Raw genomic sequence first — 26,719 nt, 5'->3', positions numbered from 1 at the left:
TCTGGATTAGAATATGAAGGATCAGTTGTGGCAACAGGCAGCAAAGCGACGTTAATTCATTTCTGACGCATTTCAGCGAGCCAGCCTTCTAGAAGAGGCCCGAATGACAGGCGGAGCTGAGTGAGACGGACCGAACCTGAGGCACACCTGACATGTTGGTGAAACACAGACCCGAAGAGCAGGAGTAATACTGGGAAGAGGAATTCTAGTAATGATGAGGAAAAGCATAATCAGGAGAGGTGCCAACTATTCAAGCACTAAGGGGGCACCGGGCTCCCTGCTCAGCGCTGCCCGCGGATTATCTCCGTGCTCTCTGCAGTTGGCTTAGACTAGACATTAGCATCATCATCCCCAGTTTTCAGATGGGGAACGGAGGCGGGCTTGGGGGTCAGGCTTTGCAGCCAGAACGGAAACCCCAGCCGACTGGGTGACCCACGTGCTCGTAGCCACCACCCTGCTCCTGAGTGATTGGCACGTGGAACACAAGTGTAGACTCGTCTTCGCCAGTCCCTTGGCTCTGCCTTGACCCCCTGAGAAGGGGAGGACTGGAGGCAGCTAGTCTTGGAATGAGCCATCTGCTCGTGTGTGTGTGTGTGTGTGTGTGTGTGTGTGTGTGTATTTGCTTCTATTATTTCACTCATTGAGGCAAAGGTTCTGGGAATTTGGACTTTTAAGTATCTGGATAATTGCCTCGGTACACCGTTTGCATGTTATGTGTTAGACCCAGCTTTTAATGAAATTTGAAAACCCAATTGTACTTGGGGAAATGATGTTCACATGCTTCCAACTTTGCTCCCCCGAAGTCCTTGACGGCCTCGGCGTCCAGTTATGAGCGTAATTGCCCAACACCTAACGTCCTCCAAGGGCCCAGTTGGTCAGACTTGAAAGTCAGCTTAGGTTTTAGGCAGATTGACTGACCTTTCGCTCTCAGACGTTGGGTTCTGTTCTGGTGGCTTCCATGCCCGACTGGACGGGCGGGCAGGTCTTAGGAGGGCAGGACGGACGTTTGCTCTCCTCTGCCTCCCTCCTCAAGGCCTGGCCCTGGTGACTGAGCAGTTCGGTCTGAACAAATGCGGGAGTTGCTGTGGTTTCGTTGATGTGCATGGAAAACACCGGCCAGAAAAGATCCATAGGCGATAAGAATCTAAGCGCTTCGTGCTACCTTTGAACAACGTTCCTAATTTCTTCTTTGAAATCCCCAAAGAGAATTTTAAAGAGGCTTGGAGAACACTGCTTGCAGGAGTCCTGGCACTAGATCGGATCCTGCAGTGAGTGCAGAACGTGGTATCTGGGGTGCGGTTGTCACGTCGCCCAGGCTTGGGGCCCGCGTGCCCAGCGATGCTCCTGGAAGGGCAGCCGGTTACTCTGGGACATGCACACGGCTCCTCTGTTGCAGCTGCGACGCCCCTTTTGGTGGTGGGGAGGATCAGACCCAAGCACGGGTGGGGGTGAACAGGGCAAAAGCAGGAAGCTGAAGCCAAGGTGTATGCTAACGCAGGTCCTGTGGCCAAAAGGCCCTGCAGGGTCCCCGAAGGCTGTGCAGGGAGCACAAGGCCCCAGAGGGAGCTGACCCACGCTGCTGGGAGGGGGGTGGCCAGCGCTAGGTAAGGGTGCCGCCCTGTCCAAGTTGAAATGTCTCCATCTCTTCGCCAGGTTGTTAAGTCAGTGCTGTTGGCCGTTCCTCGCACCTTGGGGATTTGTTCCTAACCATTCGCTTCTGCTTAAGGTTTTGCAACTGCGAAAAGGGTGTGAAAACCTCAGAAGAACTGAGTCAGCCAAAGAGGGTCCAGCCAGGTCGTAACTGTTCGTCATCCGAAGGTGAAAGCCATCCCGGTGTAGGAACATTTAGAAAGAAGATCGGCCCCCGTCACTGTGAAAGCATCACCTCATCTCTTCCAGCCTCTGCCAGCCAGCGTGGGGACAGGGGACAGCGGGGAAGGCCTGGGAGCAGACGCAGAAGCAGGGATGGAACAGGTCCTGGCAGCAGGGGTTCGAGCCCCAGCCCGGCCCATGTGCACTGCAAGGGCCGGGAGGCATCCGTTTCTCCCCACGGCCGCCCCTTTGCGGTCCACGCTCCCATTCCTGCCCGTCCCAGCCCCGCGCAATGCCCTGAATAAGTGTTTAACCTGAATCTGTTCCCCCCACCCATAAACCCCAGTAAATCCCTCAAATTAATTAAGTGGAGGAGCGCATTTAATTACGGAGGGAATTGGTATTTTATCTCTTCTGAAGTAGAGAAGAGGGAAAGGAGCTGAGAGGGCCACAGAAGAAAAAGGGAAAGAAAGAAAGAAGAGTGAAGAAAGGTAATTTGGATTTTTAGTCCGCTCTCCATACTTGTTTTCGAGACATTTCCAAACCCTTTACAGGAAGGGAATGAAAATGATCCGAAGGGCAGAGGGTTTTTTTTTTTTTTTTCCCTTTCCTTTCTTTTGTTCCGAACTCAGTCCTGGGATGTGTGGCCTGTGCTGAGTAACGGTGCCGTCTGAGTGCATTCAGAAATTTGTGCGAAAGGGTTATGAGAACTGAAGACGGGTAAAAACAGAACGGCAAAAAAAAACTTTCTGGCCACAGATAAGAATCATATAATTTGCTAAGACGTATCATTTTGTGTTTTCTTAAGTATGAAAGCTCATTTAGAAAGGGAAGGGGCGTGCTTGACATTGGCCGGAGTGAGGTACAGTCACGGGCCCCAGCGGCCCTGGCTTCTGCTCCTGCGGAACTGGGGCGGTGGGGGCGGCTCGCGGAGGCGTCGGGGACCTAAGGCCGATGAGGCCCCGGGCCAGCCCACCGTCCTATGGTGGAAGCCAGTGATGGCTGCGGGCCCAAGAGACACCAGGAAGTGGGTTTTCAGTGACATAAGGACTAATCCTAGAGAGGCAGAGTTGCACAATGGCAGAATTTTCAATTCTATTTTAAATACCACCCCCCCCCCACATTTATTTGGACTTCTCTGTATGCGATGTAGTATATTTTTACCTATGTTGCCTGCTCCCGCACCCCCTGCCTTCCTCCCTAATTTTCTTCCTTTAGGAAATAGTTGTAAAAGTGAGCAGAATAGACACTCTTGCCGCTGTGAAGCTCACAGTACAGTGGTCAAGGCAGGTGCTACTCCAAGAAGTGCACAGAGATGAGAAATGGAAGGGGTTGGGCAAATGAGGTGTGGGGAGCGGGGTGGGGGGGGGGGGGCCCTGGCTGACATCTGAAGGGTGACAGGTCAACTTGACATGGGTCAAGTTCATTGGGTCAGTGGTGTGGGGGAAGATGGTTGGTAACAGTGGGAATAGACGGGAGAAGGGGCACTCAGGGCCTCTGTTTCTCCCTTAATCTTCCTGTAGTTCTGGGGGGAGTGGATGATGTCCCCATTTACAGCCCAGCGGCTCAGGGCTCAGAGGTTAGGTGGCCTGCCCGAAGTCGGAGCTGATGTGGTTGCTTCAGGATCTGGGGGCGTCCCCCGGCCAGTGGGTGCATGTTCCTGCTCGGCTCACCATGCCTTCCCGTGGATTCTAAGTCCTGTGCTCATTTTTTGGTTCCACAGCCTCTGCTGGGCCTTTGGAGGGATGGGGAAGGCAGCACGTAGGCGCTCGGGTTGTGCAGAGAGAGATCTTACCGACGGCGAGCTGGCTTTGTCGGGTCCGAACATCCGTGCGCTTTAGCCAAATATTTATTTTGCTGAAACAGAGACCAGAGAAGTTCTTGATAGGAAGTCAGCTACAAGGACTTTCTTAAAGTCCTTTTTTTTTTTTCTTCAAGTTGAGAGGTTTTTTTTTTTTTTTTTTTTTAGCTCAGGAGAAGGTCTGCTCTCTGCAAACAAGTCCTGACCTTCATAATGAGGCCTGAATGCTTTCCAGATCTTTTATGAAAAAGATTCCACTCTTCTGTGGTTAATATGAAGAGGTTGCTTTGTTTACTTGTTTATGGAGCACTGAGGATTCAGAACAGTTCTTGTAGCTCAGCTGTCTGATGGCTTCCTCCCCCCCCCCTCCCCCCCCTCCCCCCTCCCCCCTCCTTATTTGTGAAAAGGAGGCTTTCTCTCCTGGGTTCGCAGCAGCCCCGTTCATTGGCAAGATGGGCATGGATGTGTCAGCTTGAGAGAAACAGAGGTATTCTTGGAGACCATAACCTTTGTACTAATACTTTACCGAACGTTCACCTCTCCAGCTTCGAGTATTGAAAACTGGCGAGCTTTTTTTGTTTGTTTTGTTTTGCTTTTGGAAAATATGTGCCACCAAACACTTTGAGGATGTCTCCACTTCGTGGAGAAAAGAATTCCTTTTCCGTAGCCTGGGCATATCCACGTTCGGCGTCCGGCGTCATACTCGTCTGTAGATAATACCTGCTTGACCTATTTATTTGACAGAGTTGTGACTACGGATGAGTGAGGTTATCAGACACTGGGTCTGTCTTCTAAAGTCTGAAGGAGGGTGTGAAAGCACCATTTGGTAGCTCGGTTTCTTCTGTGGGCCTCTCCTTCCATCCAAGAGGCGGCGCTTGGCTCGGGGGGGTGTTCTGGTGGCACTGGTGTCCTCATTGCCATGTCACCGCGGGGAAGGGGAGGGGGGGGGCTCCTCCACAGGCCTATTTTGGTCCTTCCAGACATTGCCCATATGAAGCCTTTGCAGCTTCTCTCCTTCCCGCCTCGCAGCCAGACTTGGCTGGGTCTTCACGCACCAGGCCAGCATCCTCCCGCTGAGCTGAGCTCCTTTCGGCAGAGACAGGAGGGAGAGAAGGAAGAGAAATGAGGATCGTGGTTCAGCTGCTGCTAATTGAGCCCTCCCCCCGCCCCGCCCCGGTGTCAGCAGCCACCACCCGAGTGTCTCGCAGGGATTATCCCCATTCGATACCTACAGCCATGACATATTGTCACTGTCTCCATTCTGTAGATGAGCAGACCGAGGCACAGAAGGGTGAAGCAGTTTGTTGCCCAAGGGCACACAGCGACCAGATGGGCCCGTGTGTACGTCTGCATCCTTCTCGGTTTGGGTTTTCGTCTTTTTTCTCTGCCACCACGCGGGCAACGCGCTCATTGCCCCGCACGTGTGCCCATATGACGCTCGATCCTGGGTCGTCACCGTCAAGGCCTCGTTTGGCATCAGTAAACAGCACGAGACATTGTCCCGTGGGGTCCTTCTGTCCCTCATGCTCAGGGTCCCTCGGTGCTCTTTGGACAGTGCAGGTTTAGAAGCGAGCACCCCCACTCTGGGGTTTCCATGGCAGCGGCGGAGCGGGCAGGGCTCACTCCCAGGCACGGCATTCTTAGTGAAATGGGAATAGGATTTTTTTTTTTTTTTAATGGTAATTGAGCATTCCGGCGTGTCCTGTGGGAAGATGCCATTAATGCAAAGATAATTCGAGAAATAAGGAGATGAATGAAGCGAGGCTTCCAGGTAACTTCCAGTTTGCACCTTGCACAAAGCCCATTAGTGCCACCAGACCCCGCCTCGAGGGGTCCCGTGGCCTCATTGCCATCACCCCATGCCACCTGAGTTGGGGAGCGGGACAAGCGTGCACTCGTTTCCCGCAGAAGGGGAAACCGGGGCTCAGAGATGGCAACTCCTGTCCTGGGGGCCTTGGCCCCGGTCCGTTTTCCATTTGCCGCCCTGTTTGACTCCACGTTTATTATTATTACTTCGTCTTTATTGTCTTTGTGGTTGCAGAAGGAATGCTTGCTTGATGTAAGTAAAACCAAGTAAAACCGGAAGTCAGATGGAGATGTGTAAGTGGAGAGCAAATCCCTCCCCTTCCCACCCCCCACAGCTAGAGGGTTGCAATGTGTGTGTTCGGGTCTCTGTCTTCCCTGCACTGATGGGGGGGGGGGGGGGCGGGGCGGGGGCGGGGCGGTGTGGGCTTCAGCTTGGGTTTAAATCCACCTCTGCGCCTTACTTGCTGTGTGATTTGGGACGAGAGACTTCACTGCCCAGAGCCTCTGTTTGTTTTACCTGCAAAATGGAGCAGAATGTGCCTTTCGCTTCGCTCGGTCCTCGAGGTAGAGGGGAGGCAGTCCAGCGCCCACCACAAGAGCAGGTGCTCGGTTCCTGGTGGTTCCCCACCCCCCCTGCCCTGTATCACTGCTTCTCGAACTCCCCTCCAGGGCACCCTGCAGGTAGAGGACAGCTCCCCTTGGGGTGCCCCCCGCTGGTCCCCCGCAGTGTGCAGACTGCAAGGCAGCCTCCAGCTCTGTGCAGATTTTGTATCACTTAGTGATATCCCAACTTAACTTTACTTAAAAACAATGCTTTTCGTGTTTGATGTGTTTAAATATCAACAATGGAAGCCTCACATTGCCTGGTAGCTTCCCCGCAGCCCCCGGCACACCTCCCCCACACCCTTGGGGGGCTGGTGCACCTGCCCAAACACCTGGGGTCTATGCCCCCAAGCCGGGGTTGGTGCTGGAGTTGTCTTCCTGCCACAGCTATTAAGGGCCAGGCCTGGAGGCAGGCAGTGAATGTTTACAGACTGCAGACAACGCCCTGGAGAAATCCGGGTTCACCTTGTTCTAAACTCCCCCTCCCCGCTGCCCCAGGACATTGTTATTCCGCCCGATTGTTCACGCTTTCCATCAAAATGAAATAAATTCCAGAGAAGTGTTTTCCGGAGGTTCTTCTTATTCAAGGGTTAACCAGATTCTTATTTTGCTTATCTTTGGAAATAAAACAATGTTTAAAACTATTCAGATCAGCAAAGCCATCTGGTGGGGAGTACCAGCTGCTCCCCATTCAATTGTGCTGCCTTTAATTTATTCATTGAAGGGTGCCGTGGTACATCTGCAAAATCATTATTCGCAGTCGGTTTTGAACATGTGAGCCGTGTGTCTATGCAAGACCTCTCTTCTTCGCCCCAACTGAAGGACATCTGGGTTGGGCTTCCTCCGTCCTTCGGCGGCTCTCCGCTCTTCCCGAATTCCTGTCCAAGCAGGCGGGAGGGTTCTGGGGACTCGACAGGGGGCAGAGCCACCCTGTGCCTCTTGGCCCTGAGACGTCGTCTCTGTGCATCATGCTTGGACCTGCTGCTGCTTTGTATTCATTTTCTTATTTGTGTTAAGGGAATGTTGTTGAAAGGCAACTAGGATGTGCCCGTCATCTTTGTGGTCTTGCTGCACGAGAACCACAATGACCCCTCGTCCGACAACGTGTCCCTTCTTCCTGGTAGTGAGGGTTTGTTGTTGCAGGTGCGCGAACCCTTGAAAGCGTGCAGAAAGAGTAATAACAGAATATATCACATAGATGGGTTCCTGAGATCACCGGGGCATGTGATGTGTCCGCTTCGGGAGGGAGAGGATGAGGGGCATGGCAGGTGCTTCACCCAGGTTTGCTGATCCCCCGGTCTGATCTCTCTCTACTCTAAGTCATATGGAAGAGGAGGGGTATAGCATCCAAGTCTCGGGGCCACGACGTCCCCCTCTGCAAAGTGGAAATGCTAATTGCGCTTTTCTCGTAGACTATCATGACGCATGAACAGGAGCCTCCATAGAAGACCCAGCCCTGGGGCGCCTGGGTGGCCCAGTCGGTTGAGCGGCCGACTTCGGCTCAGGTCACGATCTCGCGGCCCGTGGGTTCGAGCCCCATGTCAGGCTCTGTGCTGACAGCTCAGAGCCTGGAGCCTGTTTCAGATTCTGTGTCTCCCTCTCTCTGACCCTCCCCCATTCATGCTCTGTCTCTCTCTGCTTCAAAAATAAATAAACGTTAAAAAAAAAAAAAATTAAAAAAAAAAAAAAAAAAAAAGAAGACCCAGCCCGGTGTCTGGGCACAACGAAACCCTTAATACATTTTAGCTCGTGTCACTTGTGGCCAAAGCCCCGTTCTGGATCTCAGCTGGGAGTTTGCTCCTTCACTCGTTAATTTAAAAACAAAACTATTTAGTGGGTACCCAGCCAGTGCCAGGGGCAGTAGATGCTGAAGCTTCAGTGGGACATCTTGTGCCTGCACTGATTTGAATTCGGGGCTGAGCAGCACTGACTCCACCCTCGTAGAGCTTCCAGGGAGAATCGGCCGACTCGAGCCGCCCCTCCTTGTCTGGGAGACAGGGCGGCCAGTGTGCTGATCGATGGCTGTCCTTGCTGCCCCTGGAGCCTCGATTTCTGTGCAGGTTTCTCCCAGAGCTGCCGTCTTGCGTGATGGTGCAGTGCGGGACAGAGGTCACGGGCTCTGCAGCCCAACGGGCCTACGGTTGCATTTTGGTCCTGCCGCCCGCTAGCCATGGCGGTGGTGGTGGGGCTATATTCTCACCAGCTGGGCCTCGGTCTCCCACACGTAACGTGGGAGTCGCCGTGCTGACCTCGGAAGGTTGCCATCAAGAAGCGACCTCACATGGCGCTCTCGTCCTCTGGGGTCCCCGGAAACCGGCTCTGGGGTATATATCCCAGGCTGCACCAAGGGAGATATTTAATTTTTAATTTTTAAGATCTTAAAACAGACCGAACATCGCTCCCTAGTATGCATTTGCAGTACCCCTGGCAATAATAAAATGAACAATCAGAGGTAGCTTTTTTTCCCCCCAATTGGTTTCAGAAAAAGAAAATTGTCGGCCTTGTCACAAAGCGTCTTGTGCACATTGAATCATTGTGTGACAGCTGCAGCATGAACATGTTGAAGCCTCTTGTCCACCCTTCCCGTCTGCTGAGAGAATCTGATCATTTTGGCAGAGAGACGGGGGTGTCTGACTGTGTTCCGTGCAAGTATCAGGTAGCTGCATGAGGGTGGCTGGGACATGTTACCCTGTTGGGGGAGCCACCGTCTCAGAGAGCATGACAGAGACCCCTTTTGATCCTGTGGGTCAGTGACTCTGTTGTGAGGTTGCCCCTCAGCTCCGTGAACCAGTTAGTGCTGGTTCTTCCCAAGGTCTTCAGATTCCTGGGCTTCGGGGCTGTCCTTGAAATGGGATATGTAATTCTGAGTGTCAGCACTTTCCTGGACCCTCTGGAGGCTTTGTTCTGGAGTTAGATGGAATGTTCCAGAAGGCCTGGGCTGTGCGTTTTTCTATCTCTAGCTTCAGCGAATGCCATGGGTGCTTGATAAACATGTACTTACGGGTGTGGGCTAAGGAGGGGCGCCTGGGTGGCTCAGTTAAGCGTCCAACTTCGGCTCCGGTCACGATCTCGTGGTTTGTGAGTTTGAGTCCCGCGTCGAGCTCTGGGCTGACAGCTCAAAGCCCGGACCCTGCTTCAGATTCTGTGCCTCCCTCTCTCTCTGCCTCTCCCCTGCTCATACTCTCTCTCTCTCTCTGTCTCTCTCAAAAATAAGTAAACATTAAATTTTTTTTTTTTTAAATGGGGTGTGGGCTAAGGAAAAAGATGCTTTTGTATCTTTTGGGTTAATTGTCCAGCTTTTTTGCCCAGTGTGAAAACACGCATGCACCAGCTTTTCAGGCTGAAACAGGTAGTGCCAGCTCCGCGTTTTACATACAAGGAAACAGGCCCAGAGCTGCAGTGACCTGCCCAGGGTTACCAGCCAGGAGTGTTAGTGATCAGATCTGGATTGAGAACACGCTGCGAGGACCAGCTCAGAGTGGCCCCCGCCCCCCTCAACCCGCGCAGTAGCTTCCTGCCTTGTCTGGAAGGTGCTACCTTTGTGGCTCTAGCGTTCCAAAGCACAGCTGGTCGAGGTCAGCCACCCCCTGAGTCCTACTTGGTCCAGGCTTTTCCCTTTGATGTGCCAGAACGAAAGAGGGGCACGGGGCTGGGGCCTCCTCTGCCTCCCCCACAGGGCGGCCCTTTCCGTTTCTCTCTGCTGTCCTAGCTTCAGCATTTTGTTAGCAGACCGGCCCCCACCTCTGTCCCCTGCCCCACACTTGGTGCCAGGCCAGCCTCTGCACACCTTGTCCCTATCCTGGTGCTGTCCCTGTCACCCATCATACTCTGCAGCTGGAGGAGACACTCCAGCATGATGAATAGAGTCTGAATGGACCGTTTAAGACTTGGTGCCCCAGGCGCCTGCCTAAGGGACCCGCCTTACCACCCTCCCACGTGCTTCTCAGGGCCCCCTGTCCTGCCTGTATCTCTGTGCAAATCTGTTCTTTAGGTGGGGGGGAGGGCGGGGGTGGATTCCTGAAGGATGGGAAGGGGCAGGACTGTCCCGGGCCGGGCCAGGGTGAAGGGCTGGAGGTTAGGGTGGGCTCCCCGCTGATAAGGTGTACGGGAAGACTGGGATCAGGACACTGGGTCTCTGTTACGAGCTGCACATCCTTGGGGAAGTACACAAGCACATTGGGCCTCGGTTTCCTTATCTGTGACCTGTGGGCCTGGATGAGTGGGTACCTTGCAGGTTTGATTCACCAGAGCCTGCCCAGGTACTGGCCTGGGCCCTGACTGCCCACCGTCATTTGCAGATTGGTCATAGCATGAACGACTTTAGAGCGGAAGTCCCCAGGAATCCCCCACGAGTTCCTTTCTGCCGTCTCTTAACTCCCTCTGTAAAGAAGCGGTCTGCTTAGCCCAGACGTCTAGAACTTTGGGACCAGGCACATTTTGGGAAAATGGACCCTCTCTGTTCAGCACTGAAGCAAGTTGTGGACGGATAATCGTTCTGAAGGGGCTAAGCTTTTCCCAAGATGCACCCACAGTGGTTTCAGACTCTGCAGGGCTCCCCACCCTGGTTCCTGGGGCACCTGGAGGATCCCAGTTGGCTTTGCTCTTTAACGTGTCATTTCCGCTAAAAACCTGGCTGACTTCTCTGTGCCTGCCTCTCACTGTCACCTGCCTCTTCTGATTCATTGCTTCCGAGTAGTTGCAGACGGGAAAATCGGATACCTGTGCCTAGAATTAGGTATACAAATGGGCCTGGAGTGAGGGCCAGAGGGCGTCCCCAATAAGGAAAGGACACCTGCCATCTACTGAAGTTTGCCAGATGCTGGAGTGAGCATTTTATGGACATGATCTCATTTCCACTTCACATCCACGCTAGGCAGCACTGATGGTTTCACTCCCATTGTACAGATGAGGAAATAAAGTCCCAGAATGGTTAAGTCAGTTGCCTGCGATCACAAAGCTGGCAAGGAATTGAGGGGGGGGGGGCGCCTGGGTGGCTCAGTCGGTTAAGCGTCCGACTTCGGCTCAGGTCACGATCTCGCGGTATGTGAGTTCGAGCCCCGCGTCGGGCTCTGTGCTGACCGGTCAGAGCCTGGAGCCTGTTTCAGATTCTGTGTCTGCCTCTCTCTCTGCCCCTCACCCCTTCATGCTCTATCTCTCTCTGTCTCAAAAATAAATAAATGTTAAAAAAAAAAAATTAAAAAAAAAAAAAAAAAAAAAGGAATTGAGTGGGAATGAAATGCAGGTCTGCCTGACTCCAAGGCCTGAAACCCTTTGTTTGCGCTGCTCAGAGAACATGTTTTGCTACATCCAAACTTTCTAGTAAGTTGCAAATCACCGGGACTCTAGGCCAGATGCAGGGGAGGAGTTGGCTGCCTCCTGTGGAGATCTGATCACAGCAGAAATGCCAGTTTCTTACGAATGTATTTTATGGAATGAAAGAATAGTCTGGACTATATTTTCTATACTGTAAGGCATGGGAAGTAGTCATTATTAACACATACAGTGTTGATGATGAACTTAATATGCAGTCAGGTATGCTTTAACTTTTTAACAATGTTTCTTTTGAGAGAGAGAGTGTGAGCGAGTGCATGAATGGGGAAGGGGCAGAGAGAGAGAGAGAGAGAGAGAGAGAGAGAGGGAGAGAGAGAATCCCAAGCAGTCTTCCCACTGTCTGCACAGAGCCAGATGGGGGCTCGATCCCACGAGCTCTGAGAACATGACCTGAGCCTAAATCAAGAGTTGATGCTTAACTGACTGAGCCACCCAGGCTCTACAGCCACTCAGCCCCTACAGTCAAGTATACTTTAAAAATAACTTTTAGGGGCGCCTGGGTGGCTCAGTTGGTTAAATGTCTGACTTCGGCTCGGGTCATAATCTCACGGTTCGCAAATTCCAGCCCCACGTTGGGCTCTGTGCTGACAGCTCACAGCCTGAAGCCTGCCTCAGATTCTCTGAACCTCCCCTGCTTATGCTGTTTCTCTCTCTCAAAACTAAATAAACATTAACAAAAAAAATTTTTTTTAATAACTTTTAAAAACGACCTGTGTTGTATAGGATAGGACACACATTTTGGGCCCGCCAGGAAGACACTGCAGGTCATATCACACAGTTTGAAAACCTCTCTTTTAGACCAAGCACAGAGGAGGTGTTTCAGTCATCAGGAAAGGTGAAATCTGGCAAGGACATCATAAGGATTAGGCTGTAGGGAAGGTTTGCTCAAGGAAGCACCGAAGAAATTATAGTGGTCCCAGAGAGAGGCGGGGAGGAAGGCGTCGTTATCAAAAAGGGGGGAGAATGGGGTCAGCCGTCCAGATAACAAAACATAACAGCTGTGGTTGTCACAAACACGCATTTTGCCAGAAAGTAACCTGGTGCGTGACATTGGGGCAGTTTCGTCTTGTTTGAGAACGGCTGCCCTCTGGGTTGCCAGCACTGTTTTGGCATATCTGCTTCTGGTGTTAGCCAAGGGGTTCCATTAGGCAAACGCATGGATTCAGTGGATTCACTGGGTCTCTGGAGGAGTTCCTTTGGCCTGAACCGCTCGTGATTCACTTTACTCCTATAAACGCACTTTGGGGGAACTTACAAATGTACAGTTGTACCTGTTTAACTTAGTAACACCTCGTGTTCATAACCTATGGAAGAGCGGATCAGTTAGTTTTTATACACCCCAGCCACTGCCCGCCGTACTCTTCCCATGGCGACGGCAGAGGTGTAGAGGGCAAGGCGGGTACGCGTGACGTGTCTTAAGGCCTGGGCTTGGGACTGGCCCGTTGTCATCTCGGCTCATTGTGTGGGCCAGAGCAAGTCTCAACCTGAAGCCAAAGGGTGGAGAAACGTATTCCACTCTGCTCGTTGAAGGGGCTGCAAAGTCACTCGTGCGACGGAGAGCAGAATGCGAGGCAGGGTAATAAACTGGAACCAACAGTGTAATCTACAGTAAAGAATGATCCACTGCTACTTATCAAATACTTCTCGTGGGCCGGGACTATGTCTGTCTAAAAATAGCTAATAGTTATTTAACACTTACCATGGGCCACTCTCCTAAACGCTTCATATGAATTGGTCACTCGAGGCTCACGGCAATGCTGTGGTATAGGTCCAGTGAGTATTTCCAGTTTACATCCAGGCACACAGGAAGAGACGTGTATCATGACTTGCTCAATGTCAAAGCCACACGTATCCAGGCTCCAGGGCTGTGCATGGGACCTGTAACCGTCAAGGATTTCTTTTGAGAACACAGAGGCCCGCATCACTTAAGTGACTTGCCTAAAGTCACCAGGTGGACACAGCGTTGGCATCCTGGCCCGCAGGACTGCTGACTGTCTTCCTTCCGCTATGCTGTGTAGACGGTGAGTGTGGTAATTGAGGGTTGTAGCTTTATTCTGTTGATTTGACCGCATTGTGATCCAAAGTGTAAAGCTCCGGGCGTAAGGTCGGAACTGGTAACCTGTTGTTTGTACAGGACTCTCCAGGCTTGCTGCTTCTCAGTCTCAGAGACAATCTGATGTCTTCGAGCTAAATACGAAAAAATGTTCCTTCTTGTACTTGTTGATGAATATTCCTTGAAGAAATGTATTTCCACACACAGAGCCCAAAGGAAATGTCAGCAGTTGGACATGCTAATCAGAAGAAAGCCTGGTGTTTTTAGTAAAGGTTACTTAAGACCCATCAAATCTTTTTCCTTAAAACAGTCAAGGAAAATAACGTAATCAGCTATTTTTTTTTTCTCTCTTCTCCCAGAGGGCAGATGTAAATGTTCTACCTAAATGAAGCTATTTATTTAACTCCATCCGGATTTCTTTTGAAGTTTTGTACATCTTTCTTCTGCTCTATCAGCTCCTGGCCACCATAATTTAATAAGTTTTTCCTAGGGTGAAATTGGATGCCCTTTATCGATCTTACACTGAGGGGGCATTCAATTGCTTACTCTAAAGTGGTATTTCTGGGTCTCTCAATTACAATTTTGTTATAAATGGCTTGCTAATGATGCTTGGGGTACATAGGTTAATAGGGGGCATCCTAGCCAGGGCTGGGTAATTGAATGCTTTCTATTTTGGGACCAGTTATCTGATCTCTCCCGGTGGTACCAGTTCCCACAATTACAGTCTGCATCCATAGGGCACAGCATTGAGCCCAGGCTGGGAAGCAATCTCACTGGAATATATAGCAGAGTGCTTTGGTTTAGCACCTGCACGGAGTGCCAAGGGTCCTGACTAATCTGAGTCGACCGGCACCAGAATGTGGACATTCCAGACAGGTCAAGTGCAAGGGAAAGGCGTTGCTGATTTTTTAAGGAAGAACAACCTGAGTGTTAGGTTTCTCTGCGCGACTGTTCTCAGGATAATTTGTGGCATGTGGAAAAGGCCAATTCGGGAACACCAACGGCAATCCATTTTCCTTTCAACACGGCGACATTGGTTCGATTTTTCTTCACCGAGTTATGTTAGTTAATAGCTACACATATTGTAAAGATCCTTTTGAGAGAATATGTAATGTGCATCCTTTTTTTCCACTTGGATGAATCTCAGCCCTGACTCCTGCCTTCCAGGTCCTACGGAGTCTGGCTCCTGCCTCCTCGTGCATCTGGTTCCTACCCCTCGCCTGCCCCAAAGCCCAGGAGTCTGCCCTCCTGGTGGTCCCCCTGGGCTTTGACCCCCGGCTTCTCACCTTCACAGGGTCCTTCTGTCTCCCAGTCCCACGTGGCTGGCTTCCTTCTTGGCATTCAGGTGTCCCGTCCCTACTGGCCTTCCCAGGACCTCCTGCTACTAGACCCCCTTTACTGTTAGGCTGCAAGTCTCAGCGGGGGTGGAGGTCAGCGCACAGAAAAGCCCCTGATGACAAAGAATTATCTAGCCCTAGTGCTGCACTGCGGACACCTGTTTTAATGGTTTCATTGTATGCTCCCTTTGTATTTTCTTCCTGGCCTTTATCGCTGTGGTTTGTCGCATGTATTGTCTGTTACCCTGTAGCCTCTAACTCCTGGCAGGATATAATCTCCCGGTGGGGAAAGCCCTCCCTGTCACCGTCACTTCTGTACCACTCGCGTCCACACCAGGCTTGGTCGGGAAGCCTCAAAGCTGCGGGCCCTGCACGTACAAGGGCCCAGCCGTGTATGGTATATGGTCATGTGACTTCTTAATCAACATCATCAAGGGGTATTTTGCATACTATCTACTGGCCATATGTTTTGGTAAAACTTGTAAGATAGCTTTGTATTTCAAAGAGGGTCCCCCGGATGTTTCCCCCTTGCCACCAACTCCAACTCCCTAGGCACCAGCTGGGTGCCCTGCAATTCAATTCAATTCCAGTAATAACTAGCTGGAGCCCACACGAACCCCACAAATTAAGGGTTCCGTCCCCCAAGACTGCCCCCACTTCAGATGCCAGTTGCAAATACTGGGTCCCTAGGCTACCCAACTTCCGTTTGACCTGGCTACAAATTCAGAGGTTCCCACAGGGCCCTCCTTAGTTCTGATCATTCACTAGAACAACGCAGAGGATTCACGAAAGCACCTTATTTACCATTACCAGTTTGTTATAGAGGAAGCAACTCAGGAATAGCCAGACCGAACACAAGCAGAGGCCAAGATGTGGGGGGAGGAGGTGTGGAGCTTTCCTGCCTTCCTCTCTGGACGAGCCACCCTGCCAGCATCTCCACCAACTAGAAGGCTCTCTGAATCCTGGCATTTTGGGGCTTTCATGGAGGCTTCATTGCACAGGCATGACTAATAAATCACTGCTCCTTGATGATTAACTCCGTCTCCTCCCTGGAGGTTGAGGAAGTGGGGCCCTAAGTTCCAGCTTTCTAACTGGCTAATCAAGGCTCGGGCATTCTGGTGACCAGCCCCATCCTGAAGCTCCCTGGGGCTTCATTCAGGAGTCACCTCATTAGCATAAGCTCAGGTGTGGCTGAAGGGTAAAAGGTGCTCCTGTCACCTCTTGGGAAATTCCAAGCGTTTTAGAAGCCGTATGCCAGGAACTGGGGGCAAAGACCACATGTGTGGTTTTTATTCTGTTGCCCCCCCGCCCCCATCTCGTATTGGCTTTGGGTCTCCACACCTCCACGGCTTCTTCAGCAGTGCCTGGTACACAGTCACCCTTCAGAAGGGATCCGCGGGCCAAAAGGACAGACAGGTGAATGAGTTGTTGCCCTAGTTCTCTGCGCCCTGTTTTATGTGTAAGAAGCAAGACTGAAGTAGCGGTCTGGCTGGAGGGGGCAGGCTGCCCAGGGGTACAAATGCCTGGGCTCACCGTGTCCCAGAGCCTCCCTGTTGAGACTGTCCGCTTCCCCGACTACCCAGATCCGTTTACTTACTTTGCTTGTAATAAGAAACCTTTGTTTGTGTTTGGGAATATTTTGCCCATTCTGTTGGGTCCGGATTTTGTGCATTCTTGTCTTAGAGCTTCAAAGACCATGTTTTTAAAAAAATCTAATTAGACTTTCTGCAGCCAGAGACACAGAAGGGTGCGAACACGCTCCCCGCTGGGATCCTGGTTGGAGCCTTCTTTTAACCCGCTCGTCCTTGTCTTCAACGTGTAAAAAAATGTTTTCTTGGCTTAGTGATTGGATTTCCAAGTAGGGGATCTTGCCCTTTTGTTTCTTTGGTTTGGAAGAATTGTTTGTACCAAGTGATGGGTCAAGGGTGGTTGAGCAAATGGGAGGCAGCGATGTGAGCCTTGAGGCTCCTGTCACGTCCCTCCAACTGCTCTCAGAGATGAGAGGGCAGCAGAGCCCTGGATGTTGGCCTGGTTCCAGAGCACTTTGCCTCCGCCCCCGCCCACACCACCCCGACTCCTCTGCTCTTCCCAGAACTGCCCTGACCCCGATGTCAGCCTTCACTAACTAGCATTTCTCAAGCTGGTTCCTTGCGACATTAGTGAAAATTCCATGGCTGGTTGTGTTTTGGAAATTTTGTGTATTCTGTTCCTCTCCTGTGGATTCACAGGGCTCAGTTGAGTACTAAAGGCTTCAGAAAGTCCTGCTGGTAAAGAAGTCTGTTTGATTTTGTCCATCTTCCCTTTTCTCCGAGTAATTTAAGGACAAAGCAGGTATTGACAACGTGCAGAGCACTCAGTGGAAGACAGTTTAGGAAACGTTACTTGGCTGTTGCTTGGTCCACATATTTTGATAAGGCGTGGGCCTCTGGGTTCAAGGGAAGGGAAGGTTTCTGCTGGTGAGTTCTCCTTGTTCGGCCTTCCAGCCAATACAAGGCGGCTTTAATGGAGGGTTAGTTAATCCCGCCTTGACAGGTAGGATTGTTTGAGGGCTGTATGTGTGTGTGCCGGGTCGGAGGTGAGCCCACTGCCCTTTGGGGTAATTCATTCTCAAGAGCTAAGGAAAAATAACATGCTAGGATTTCCCGTCTTTGACTCCACTTCAAATGTTCTTGGCCTTCACTGACCATGAAAAGTCCTAATAGTAATGGTCACTGATGACACGTCTTCATGCTGCCTACCTTTTAGGGGAGGCCAACTATGTGTAGGCATTCTGCAAACTCTTGCAACAAGCTTGTAAGAGAGATACTCTCACCCTAATTTTACTAGGGAGGGTGGCAAAGCTTGGACAGGTCATGTGGCTTACTCAGGGCCACACAGCTAGTTCACGGCGGCCTACCATTATTGGAAACTAAGCCTCCTTTTTTGCTCGTTTTACAACATCTACAAAGAAGTGTCATTTGGGCAACAATCTATTTTATAACCACAGAATTCTGTTAATGGATTTTTAAGAATCATGTTTTCCCCAGGATGATGAAAGTGAAAAATGATTTCAGGGTCTGAGTGTTATGTTACTCAGGAGAATACTGCACGTTGGATTTAATTGCTTAATAACTTAAAGTCAAATGGTTTTTTTTTTTTTTTAATATGATACACTCTACTGAAGGAGAGAATCATTTCAGTGTTTCTAAATTTTCATTAACTTTTGCCTCCTAAACTGGTAATAAAGGTTAGATCTCGGTAAGAGACTCTCGGTGCTATTGGGAGAGAAAAAAAAAAAAAACATATTATCTCTGCACGCGCCTATCCTAACCAGGCTGCTTCTTGGGTATTTGGTGGATTTAAAAGCACGGATATGTCCAAACAGTCACTGACCCTGCATGCATCCGAGAATGACCGTGAACTCCTGAGATTTGGGGATCTGGTACTTGGCTGTGGTGTGGCTGGGACACTAGAGGATATATGCGGAGTCACATTTGGTGGCAGAGCTTGAACCCCAAAGCCAAGCACTGAGGACCTGAAACGTCTCCTTTTATCCTGTGTGATTTTCTATGACTTGGCTTGCGATGGAGCGGACTGGCTGAAACACAGGGGTGGAAAAGAGCTTCTCTCCTCGGAAGATGATCCCAGGGTTACTGCGATCATCACATAAGCTACTAAAACCTCTTTTCTCTGTTGTTTAGGTGGTCTGACATTTTAAAGGTTCTGCTCCCCCTGAAGAGGAAACATTTGAAAGGAACACGAGATGTAAAAGAAGAAATCTTCACGGGCGTCTCCAAGGATGGAATGCCAGCCCATCCCTCGCTGAGACCATGATCTCTTCTCATCCCTTGGATGTTTCCGTGTTCTCCAGCAAGAATTCTTCCCCCTCATCTTGTGCCATGGGAGAAACCTGAAGGGCAGGCAGAATTGTTCCCAGACTTCGGGATTTTTCTGAGGTTTCAGCGGCTCTTACGGGACATGACAATTGGAGATCACTTCTTTTTGTTGTCTTTCAGAGTCGAACCAAAGAGGGCACTTCCTCATTGTCTAGTGCTTTGGCCCCTGCTCATTTTTATATTTGTTTCCGTTGCTTGTGCCTTAAAACCATCTTACGTAATCAGAAGACATCCTTAAAAAGTGTTCCAGCGCGACTTGCACGCATCTGGGGTCCGCAGGGGCTCTCCCATGGCTCTGTGGGCCAGCAGTCCAAGGGCATTACCATGAGGCACTGCATTAATTGCTGCATACAGTTGTTGCCCAACAACGAGCACAAACAGCAGGTTGGCTGCGGAGGAGGCCCCCTTCACAGTCACCTGGAGTGCCCCGCGTGCAAAGGAGAGAACAAGATTGTGCTTCGTGTGGACGGTAAGCAGATGAACTTGCTTGCTGTCCTCGAGGTGAGGGCTGAGGGCAATGAGAGCTGGGGCAGGTTTCTGCGCTTCAAGAAGGGGAAGCGATGTAGCCTGGTTTTTGGATTGATGATCATGACCTTGGTGATGGCATCTTACATCCTTTCTGGGGCCCACCAAGAGCTTCTGATCTCCTCACCTTTCCATTATGGAGCCTTCCCCAGCAATCCCAGCTTGATGGACGGTGAAAACCCGAGTGACACGAAAGAACATCATCACCAACCCTCTGTAAATAATATTTCGTACGTGAAAGACTACCCAAGCATTAAATTAATTATCAACAGCATCACAGCCAGGATAGAGTTCACAACCAGGCAGCTCCCAGACATAGAAGATCTCAAGAAGCAGGAATTGCACGTGAGTAGCCTTGTGCTAATCTCCATTGATTGATTGAGTTTTAAAAATAGATGCTTCCTTTTCTGTGGCCATCTTTGGGAACACAGGAAGAAAAATGACGGAAAAAAAATGTTCTCATGTGTAACAAGGATAATTTGACGGCCTCACAGATCAGAGTGCACTGGGAGAGGGCTGTCCAGTTCACGATGTTTACACCAAGGAGGAAATTCGAAGTACTGAAGGGCGAAGCTAGAAATACCGGAAGGGCCTCCCCTTCTCATAATTTCATCGCAGGACTTGAAACGCGGCCATGGTGGTTCAAGTTGCTTTTGTAGATCACCAGAATCCTGTTTCTATTGTGTCCTAATTAGTATTTTTGTCCCTAATGGTCACTTAAACACACAACTAGTAAAAAGATTCCAACTGTGAAATTTAATTAGATTGCTGTGCGCGCGTGTGAGAGAAAGAAAGATAAATCATGGTAGAATGGATTTTGAGTAAGTTTTTATCTTCGTTCTCTCCAAATTCTAGTTTTATTTTGGTCTAAGGAGAAAACATGGCCTTGGCTATTTACCAAGTTTTGCTTTATTTTCGTGCTTAGCCATTGTCACATAACAGTTGAAACGCGAACACTGCAGCGAGGGTTAGGGCATGATCGCATCGCGGTGAGAACGCGTTCTTGCTAATTGTCCCCCCTCCGTGTGTCTCTCCCTTTTTTTCTTTTTCGTTGCAGATGTTTTCGGTAATCCCCAATAAATTTCTTCCAAATAGCAAGAGCCCCTGCTGGTACGAGGAGTTCACGGGTAGGAACACCACCGACCCCTACCTGACCAACTCCTACGTGCTCTACTCCAAGCGCTTCCGCTCCACCTTCGACGCCCTGCGCAAGGCCTTCTGGGGCCACCTGTCCCACGCCAGCGGGAAGCACTTCCGCCTCCGCTGCCTGCCGCGCTTTTACATCATCGGGCAGCCCAAGTGTGGCACCACTGACCTCTACGACCGCCTCCGGCTGCACCCGGAAGTCAAGTTCTCCGCCATCAAGGAGCCCCACTGGTGGACCCGGAAGCGCTTTGGTGAGCGCCAGCTGCCGCCGCGAGGGGAGGGGCCTGCGCCTGCGCGCTTCTTCCTGTCCCCCGCCTCCCGCCTTCCTCCTAAAGTGGTTTCCGGCTCCCATCCCAGGTCCCGTGGTGCTCGGCCCCGCCAGGGAGGGTGGGCAGGTCCCCGAGTCGCAGGGAGCAGACAGTTCGCTAATCCAGGGCCGCCCCCACTCAAACCTCCAGTGGGGCTGGAACCCGGCTCCCAGTCACCGAGGGAGCATTTATTGAGTGCCGGCTGTATACAGGGCAAGGGGAAGGGTGCAGAATCAGCAGCTGCTCTTGTTCCGAAGAGCTTTGGTACACCTGCCAGCGGTGAGTGGTTAAGTGCCAGCTGGGCGTATTTCTAGGGCTTTCTGCCCCCAGCTCTGCACCGTTCCTGCCAGAGCTCCTCCCGCCCCCAACACCCCCCTGCCTGGGGAACACTACAAAGACTGCCACGCTGGGTGAAGTTTGAGCTTCTGGCTGGCTTCTCCCAGGACCGTGAACACGTCATCAAGCTGCTTCCGGCCTCACTTGCTCTGACCTGCTCCATGTGTCTGCCTCAAGTTCAGAATGAACGTCACCTCGAGATAATTCCGGGCGACCTTGCTCACAGCATCCCTTTGCCCCCGGGGTGACCGTGGATACCGCCCCCACCCAGCCGGAGCCACCCTGCAGCCCTCATGTCACTGTTTCCTCTTAACCTTTTCCCTTCTGCCAGGAGATGTTTGGTCCCTTTGACAAAGGTCAGAGCTCGGGTGGGACTCGAGGGCGTGTTTCAGGCAAAGGACCCAGGTTGCTTAGAAGGGAATCTTTAAAGTTTTCCTTAGTAGAACCTGAGTTTCGACCAAGTCCTGTTTGTGTCCTGACAAATTGACTTCATACTTTTGATGTCCTTCCCGGAGCGGATGAACAGAAGCGTAAATGTGTCTTTTGTGGTTTGGCAGCAGCAGCTATGGGAGCCACGGTTTCACATAGGGTGATCTCCCTGCACAGCTCACCGTTTGCCCTAATGAAACCCAGCCTCCCACTGGCAGGGAAGAGGGAAGCCCAGGAACATGCTTCTGGAATCCGATCCCCAGGGTCTCCTTGAACCTCTTGCTGTTTTGCACACGGGTGTTTTCTCTCCGCTTTCCGTTAACCTTGATGGTTGTGGTTTGGGACAGTGTGTTGTTAACATATTTCCACGTGAAATTTACCCGCTTTTCAGGCAAGGGGCACAGTTGGGCTGCGTGGGTCGATGCCAGAATGACTAGTGGGTTCAACCGAGCGTTTGTCCCGGGACTGTCCATTCCCCTTGTTGAGGCAGAGAGACAAGCTGCCTGATCCCACAGGCCAGAAACAGAAACTCAGATAAAAAACTCCCTTTTCTGTCTGATACAGCACGTGCCTTCTGGATGCCATCGCTGCTCAGCCACTTTAGGGCCCGTCTGGCGCACGTGGTGACCAGCCCCCAAGTCTCTGGCCCTCCAAGCAGATGCTTTTATAGATTTCGAACAGGCGGGCTGTCCTTGAAGCTGCCACTTGGGGCTGAATGGTGGCCTTCCGCTCCCTGAAGCGTGCATGGATTAAAGAGGACAGCCAGTTTGTAGGCGTCCTTCTTGTGAGCCCCCTCCTGCAGCTTACTCCGGTGGGCCCCCGGGCCTTCATATCCCTCTCTGGTTACTTCCAGGAGGCCACCGTCCGGCCGTTGACAGTTTCGTTCTCAGTAACGCGGGCTTCTTGGTTCTCGTAGGAATCGTCCGCCTGAGAGATGGGCTTCGGGACCGCTACCCCGTGGAAGATTACCTGGACCTCTTTGACCTGGCCGCACACCAGATTCATCAAGGACTGCAGGCCAGCTCTGCAGAGGAACAGAGCAGGATGACTAGGATCATTATCGGTACGGCTTCTGGGCAGCTTCCACTGGGGCCACTCCCGCCCCGGGCTGGGCCCACTCCCGCCCCGGGCTGGGCCCCCATTCCCCCCGGGCCCCTTCTGCCCTGACGCTGGCCCAGCTTTTGCTCTGCCCGCCGGGAACATTTGCCTGACGCCGGCCACCTCTGTTGAAGGTGTACTTCCCGACCTGGCTGTCGGTCTCACCCCTCCGTGAAACGTTGACGTCGCTTACGCGATTTCTGTAAAGCAGCGACGCTTAGATTTTTTTTTTTTTAACTTTTATTTATTTTTGAGACCGAGAGAGACAGAGCATGAACAGGGAAGGGGCAGAGAGAGAGAGGGAGACACAGAATCTGAAACGGGCTTCAGGCTCTGAGCTATCAACACAGAGCCCGACGTGGCGCTCGAACTCACGGACCGTCAGATCATGACCTGAGCCGAAGTCGGACGCTTAACCGACTGAGCCACCCAGGTGCCCCAAGCAGCGACGTTTAGTAGGCTTTTTTAGTTCTGTGCAGACTCAAGTGTACCGGAAATGTTTTTGTCTTTTTTTTTTTAAGTTGATATTTCTTTGTCTTCATTTAAACTAAGCGCACACACTTGGTTTCTTTTCATGACGTACTGATCTAAGTTTGGATGGGGCATCGTGATCGCCGATAACCAATGAGTCGATTTAATATTGTGGCTTTTGTAGTCCCTGGCCACTGGGGCCCGGTAGAGAGGGACGCAGTCTCTTCCTGAAGCAGACGCAGCCCTAACACATTGTTGGTGACTGATGGCTGTTGAGAAAGCCTAGCCCTTATCAACTTAATGCCTTTAGACATTCACAATGAGGTGGTTTGATTAATAATCGCTTTTTTTTTAATTCACAAGAACATTTTATAAAAAAAAAAACTTGTCTAACCCGCTCTTTGTATTGGATTCAGCTTAGGAGAAGACATTTATCCACTTACCTCTTCTGAAAGAGAGAAACCTAATCACATATTTTGCTTCAATTGGTTACCTTAGGCAGCAATCTGTTTTTTTCTTTTTTTAACTTTCCTAAATGTGTTATATTTTGATTCTCCAAACTCAAGGAATCTTTAAGCAACTCAGAGGAATTGTAATCAACCATTTGAAACATGGCCTTGCTTTTGACTCTCCTGTCCAAGGAGATAGACTTACACGCCTAAGCTCTGATTTATTTATGGTTTTTTAACTCACATCAAGTTCTGAGAGCCAGATGAGATCATATACCCCCCCCCCCCCCGCCGCCCCCCACCCCAGTAGTGCGAATTGGCTACTAGCTATCTTCTTGCAGCCTCGGGTCCACACACCTCAGCTCACAAGTCTAATTAATATTTGATTGTGACTCCTACACCGTATGCCTCTGGGAGAATCTCATGTTCTTATGAAAGAGCTAAAAATACACATCCTAGGGCTAGGAAATAGAGCCTAAGATAATGAATGAAAAAGGAAAGCCTTAGTGTGGTTTTCTAATTTTACTTCCAGATTTAAAAAGGAAAATTAAGGAAAAAGTTTGCTGCTCTGATACTTACCTAGAACAGAGTTTGATGAGTTTCATGGTAGTGAAGAGGCAGGTGGAAAGCTGGAGGCTAAGGCCTGCCTGTGCCACCAGCCGGCTCTGAGCCGTGTGACGAGTCGGTCTTTGAGTTCCTGAGCTTTAGTCGGCACATCTGCACCATGGGACAGAATGGACCAGATCCATTCTGGCTCCTCCGAGCCCTGAAATGCGATTCACCTCTGCTTCAGCTTCCTCGGGTTAGGTCTTTGGTAGAGCATAAGTGTCTTCCTTCAGCCCTGCTCACGGGTCAGAGAGAGCCTTTCCTCAGTGGTCTGGGCCAATGGCTGGAGTCACAAGGGATTCCAGTGACCAGATTCTCGGGGGTGGGGCTCCAGACACACGGAAAGGCAGGCCCCTACCTCTGCTGTCACGGCCCCCTGCTCTGCCCTGACGAAGTGCTCAGCTGGGGATCTGACTGTTGATGGAGTTGTTGATGGAGTCTTCCCCTAGATTGTAAGAGAGGAGAAGGCAGGGGATTGTCTGTCCCGTTTCCTTTCTCTATCCCTAATGCCAAGCACACTGCCAGGCACTTTGAGACACTAGATGAATGTTTTCTGGATGGATGGACGGACGGACGGACAGACGGGTGGAGGGACAGATGTTTCTCTGGTTGCAGAGCTGGTTTATGTATGAGATCTGACCGAATTTGTGCCACTTTGGTTTTAGATACTTCCCTTGTTGTAATATTCTCATATTCGTTGTGAGTAGAACGTTCAAAAGACTTCTGACGGGCGTGCCTTGCCCGTATTCTACGGTATTACCTTGAAAGAGAGGAAAGACCAGCACAGAAATGCTCACCTGGATGTGACTGAACATCCTAGAAGAGCCAGGGCCCTGCCAACTCCCCGCATCTTTGTGACACACTCACCCCCGATCAAAGAAACTCGTCTCTTGGCTCAGATTTTCCCTGAATAAGTGACTTTGCGATGTATCGAGTACCCGTGTAAAATGTCGGGAAATTGAATTGGTATGTAATGGATCGATTTGCCTCTCTTCTTAAATCTCTGAAGACTCTGCTAAAAAGAAAAAAAAAAGTCAGGGAACTGGTTCAAGTGTTGGAGAGGGAGATGCGGAAATGTGCGTGCCTTGGCCTCTTCCCCGTTTTAGAATGCGTGTTGAACGTTTCCTCCTCCGTCCGTGCGGACCATCGTAAAACCAGGGCCGGGCCGGCGGGCCATCTACCCAGTCAGTACTGAGTGAATGCCAGCTGTGTGCGGGGCGATGGGGTGGCGGGCCCGTCGGACGCAGCACCTGAGACTGAGGTCCCGTGAGCCTTCCCGCAAAGCCTTCCTCTCGTTTGGTCTCAGAGAGTGCCCCGGACCGGCCGTTGTGATTGCACAAAAAAATCTGATGGTGATTGCCATCTAATTTCCCGAAGAGGCTCCGTTTCCCTAAACTACTCTTCCATCCCTGGCACTCGGGGAAGGAAACGATCTAGTACATTCTCAGCGGGCCCTTCAAATGCCACAGAGCTGTGTGCCGTGAGCAGAGTCAAACATTGTGAAATTGGGACGCCAGATGCTGGCAGAGGGTTTTTTTTGGCACATCCTGGAGAAGAGCTGGGAGGGAGCGGATGCTCCGTGGTGCCTAGATCACCTGGATTTCCAGATGGAGGCCTTTGGGGGGAAGCGGGGGAAGTCGCCGTGGCAGAGGGTCGTGACTCTTCCTGGAGTCCCCTGTGCCGGTGGTGGTAGACCAGGTCACCCATCATGGCTGGTTGAGAGGAAGGCATCGATCGGAGCCCAGTTTGGCCCCTGGCACAGGCTGCCCCGCGGGAGCCCCTAACTCAGCACCACTCATTTGCGGCGTTCTCTGTTTCTAGGGGAGGCCAGCGCGTCCACCATGTGGGACAACAACGCCTGGACATTCTTCTACGACAACAGCACGGATGGAGAGCCGCCCTTTCTGACCCAGGACTTCATCCATGCCTTTCAGCCAGACGCAAAACTGATTGTCATGCTCAGGGACCCCGTGGAGAGGTGAGCGGTTTGGGTTTCGTGCATTTGGGGGTGAAGAGGCAGTTTTAAAGACCCGCCTTCTCATCATGAGCAAGATCTTGCCTCTTTTTTTTTTTTTTTTTTTTTTAAATAAACAAGCTTAACTTGCAACGTTACTGCTCTTTCTTGTGTAAATGTTATTCTTGGTGCAGTCTTCCTTGGGTCTAAACAAATTGTGGATTGTTTTCTTAGACAGCCTGACCGCGGTCTTTGGGCCTTCCGCCTCTGGCCTGGGGACGTGGGCCCTTCCTTGGGTACCGTCAGGGCACGTGCAACCCCCTTGGAATCAGGGGCGTCGGGGTTTGCCGAGCGCTTTAGCTCCCGCGATTCCTTGTGTCACGACCCCGTCAGCTCCGCTGAGTGTTCCGTCTCCAGCTTTCCTCAAAAGACCAAAAGGAAGAAAAATGACGGACAGGGCTGCTTTGTTGTAGAAAGCTGGGGTCGCCCCGTGTGACTGAGGCGCAGCTGGTGTGATACTGAACGGCGGGGCTGGGCCGGCACTGGCGATGCTCCGATCGCACCAAAGCCTGCGTGGACGGCGGAAGCTCAGGGCTTCTGGGACACTTAGCCCAGCAGTCCCCGTAGTATCACCACATCAGAGACGAGTGGCCCGCAGGCTGGTCCAGGATCCTGGAGTGGGAGTCCCCGAGCCCTGTGATGACCAGTCCAGCTCCGTGAGACTCTTCTTCCTCTTGTGAAGCCGGATCTGTCTTGTAGGAGTATCCGCATTTTGGATC

At 51.3% G+C, this 26,719-nt stretch overlaps 1 protein-coding gene across 6 annotated transcripts in view; it reads left to right on the top strand.

The window, feature by feature from the left end:
• CHST15 (carbohydrate sulfotransferase 15) overlaps positions 1-26,719 on the top strand; it is an 80,319-nt gene that overhangs the window by 27,822 nt on the left and 25,778 nt on the right. For all 6 annotated transcript variants that reach the window (XM_058698037.1, XM_058698039.1, XM_058698041.1 and 3 more), the window contains exons 2-5: positions 18,424-19,488; positions 20,201-20,540; positions 22,279-22,425; positions 25,808-25,964. In XM_058698037.1, the coding sequence (XP_058554020.1) occupies positions 18,943-19,488; positions 20,201-20,540; positions 22,279-22,425; positions 25,808-25,964 (1,190 nt within the window). In that variant the 5' untranslated portion in view covers positions 18,424-18,942. The remainder of the gene's footprint in view (positions 1-18,423; positions 19,489-20,200; positions 20,541-22,278; positions 22,426-25,807; positions 25,965-26,719) is intronic.

Source organism: Neofelis nebulosa, chromosome 13 (genome assembly GCF_028018385.1).
Source record: "Neofelis nebulosa isolate mNeoNeb1 chromosome 13, mNeoNeb1.pri, whole genome shotgun sequence".
NCBI classification, from domain to species: Eukaryota; Metazoa; Chordata; class Mammalia; order Carnivora; family Felidae; genus Neofelis; species Neofelis nebulosa.
Note: the sequence above shows the minus strand (reverse complement) of the source record. Positions and strands in the feature narration are given on the sequence as shown.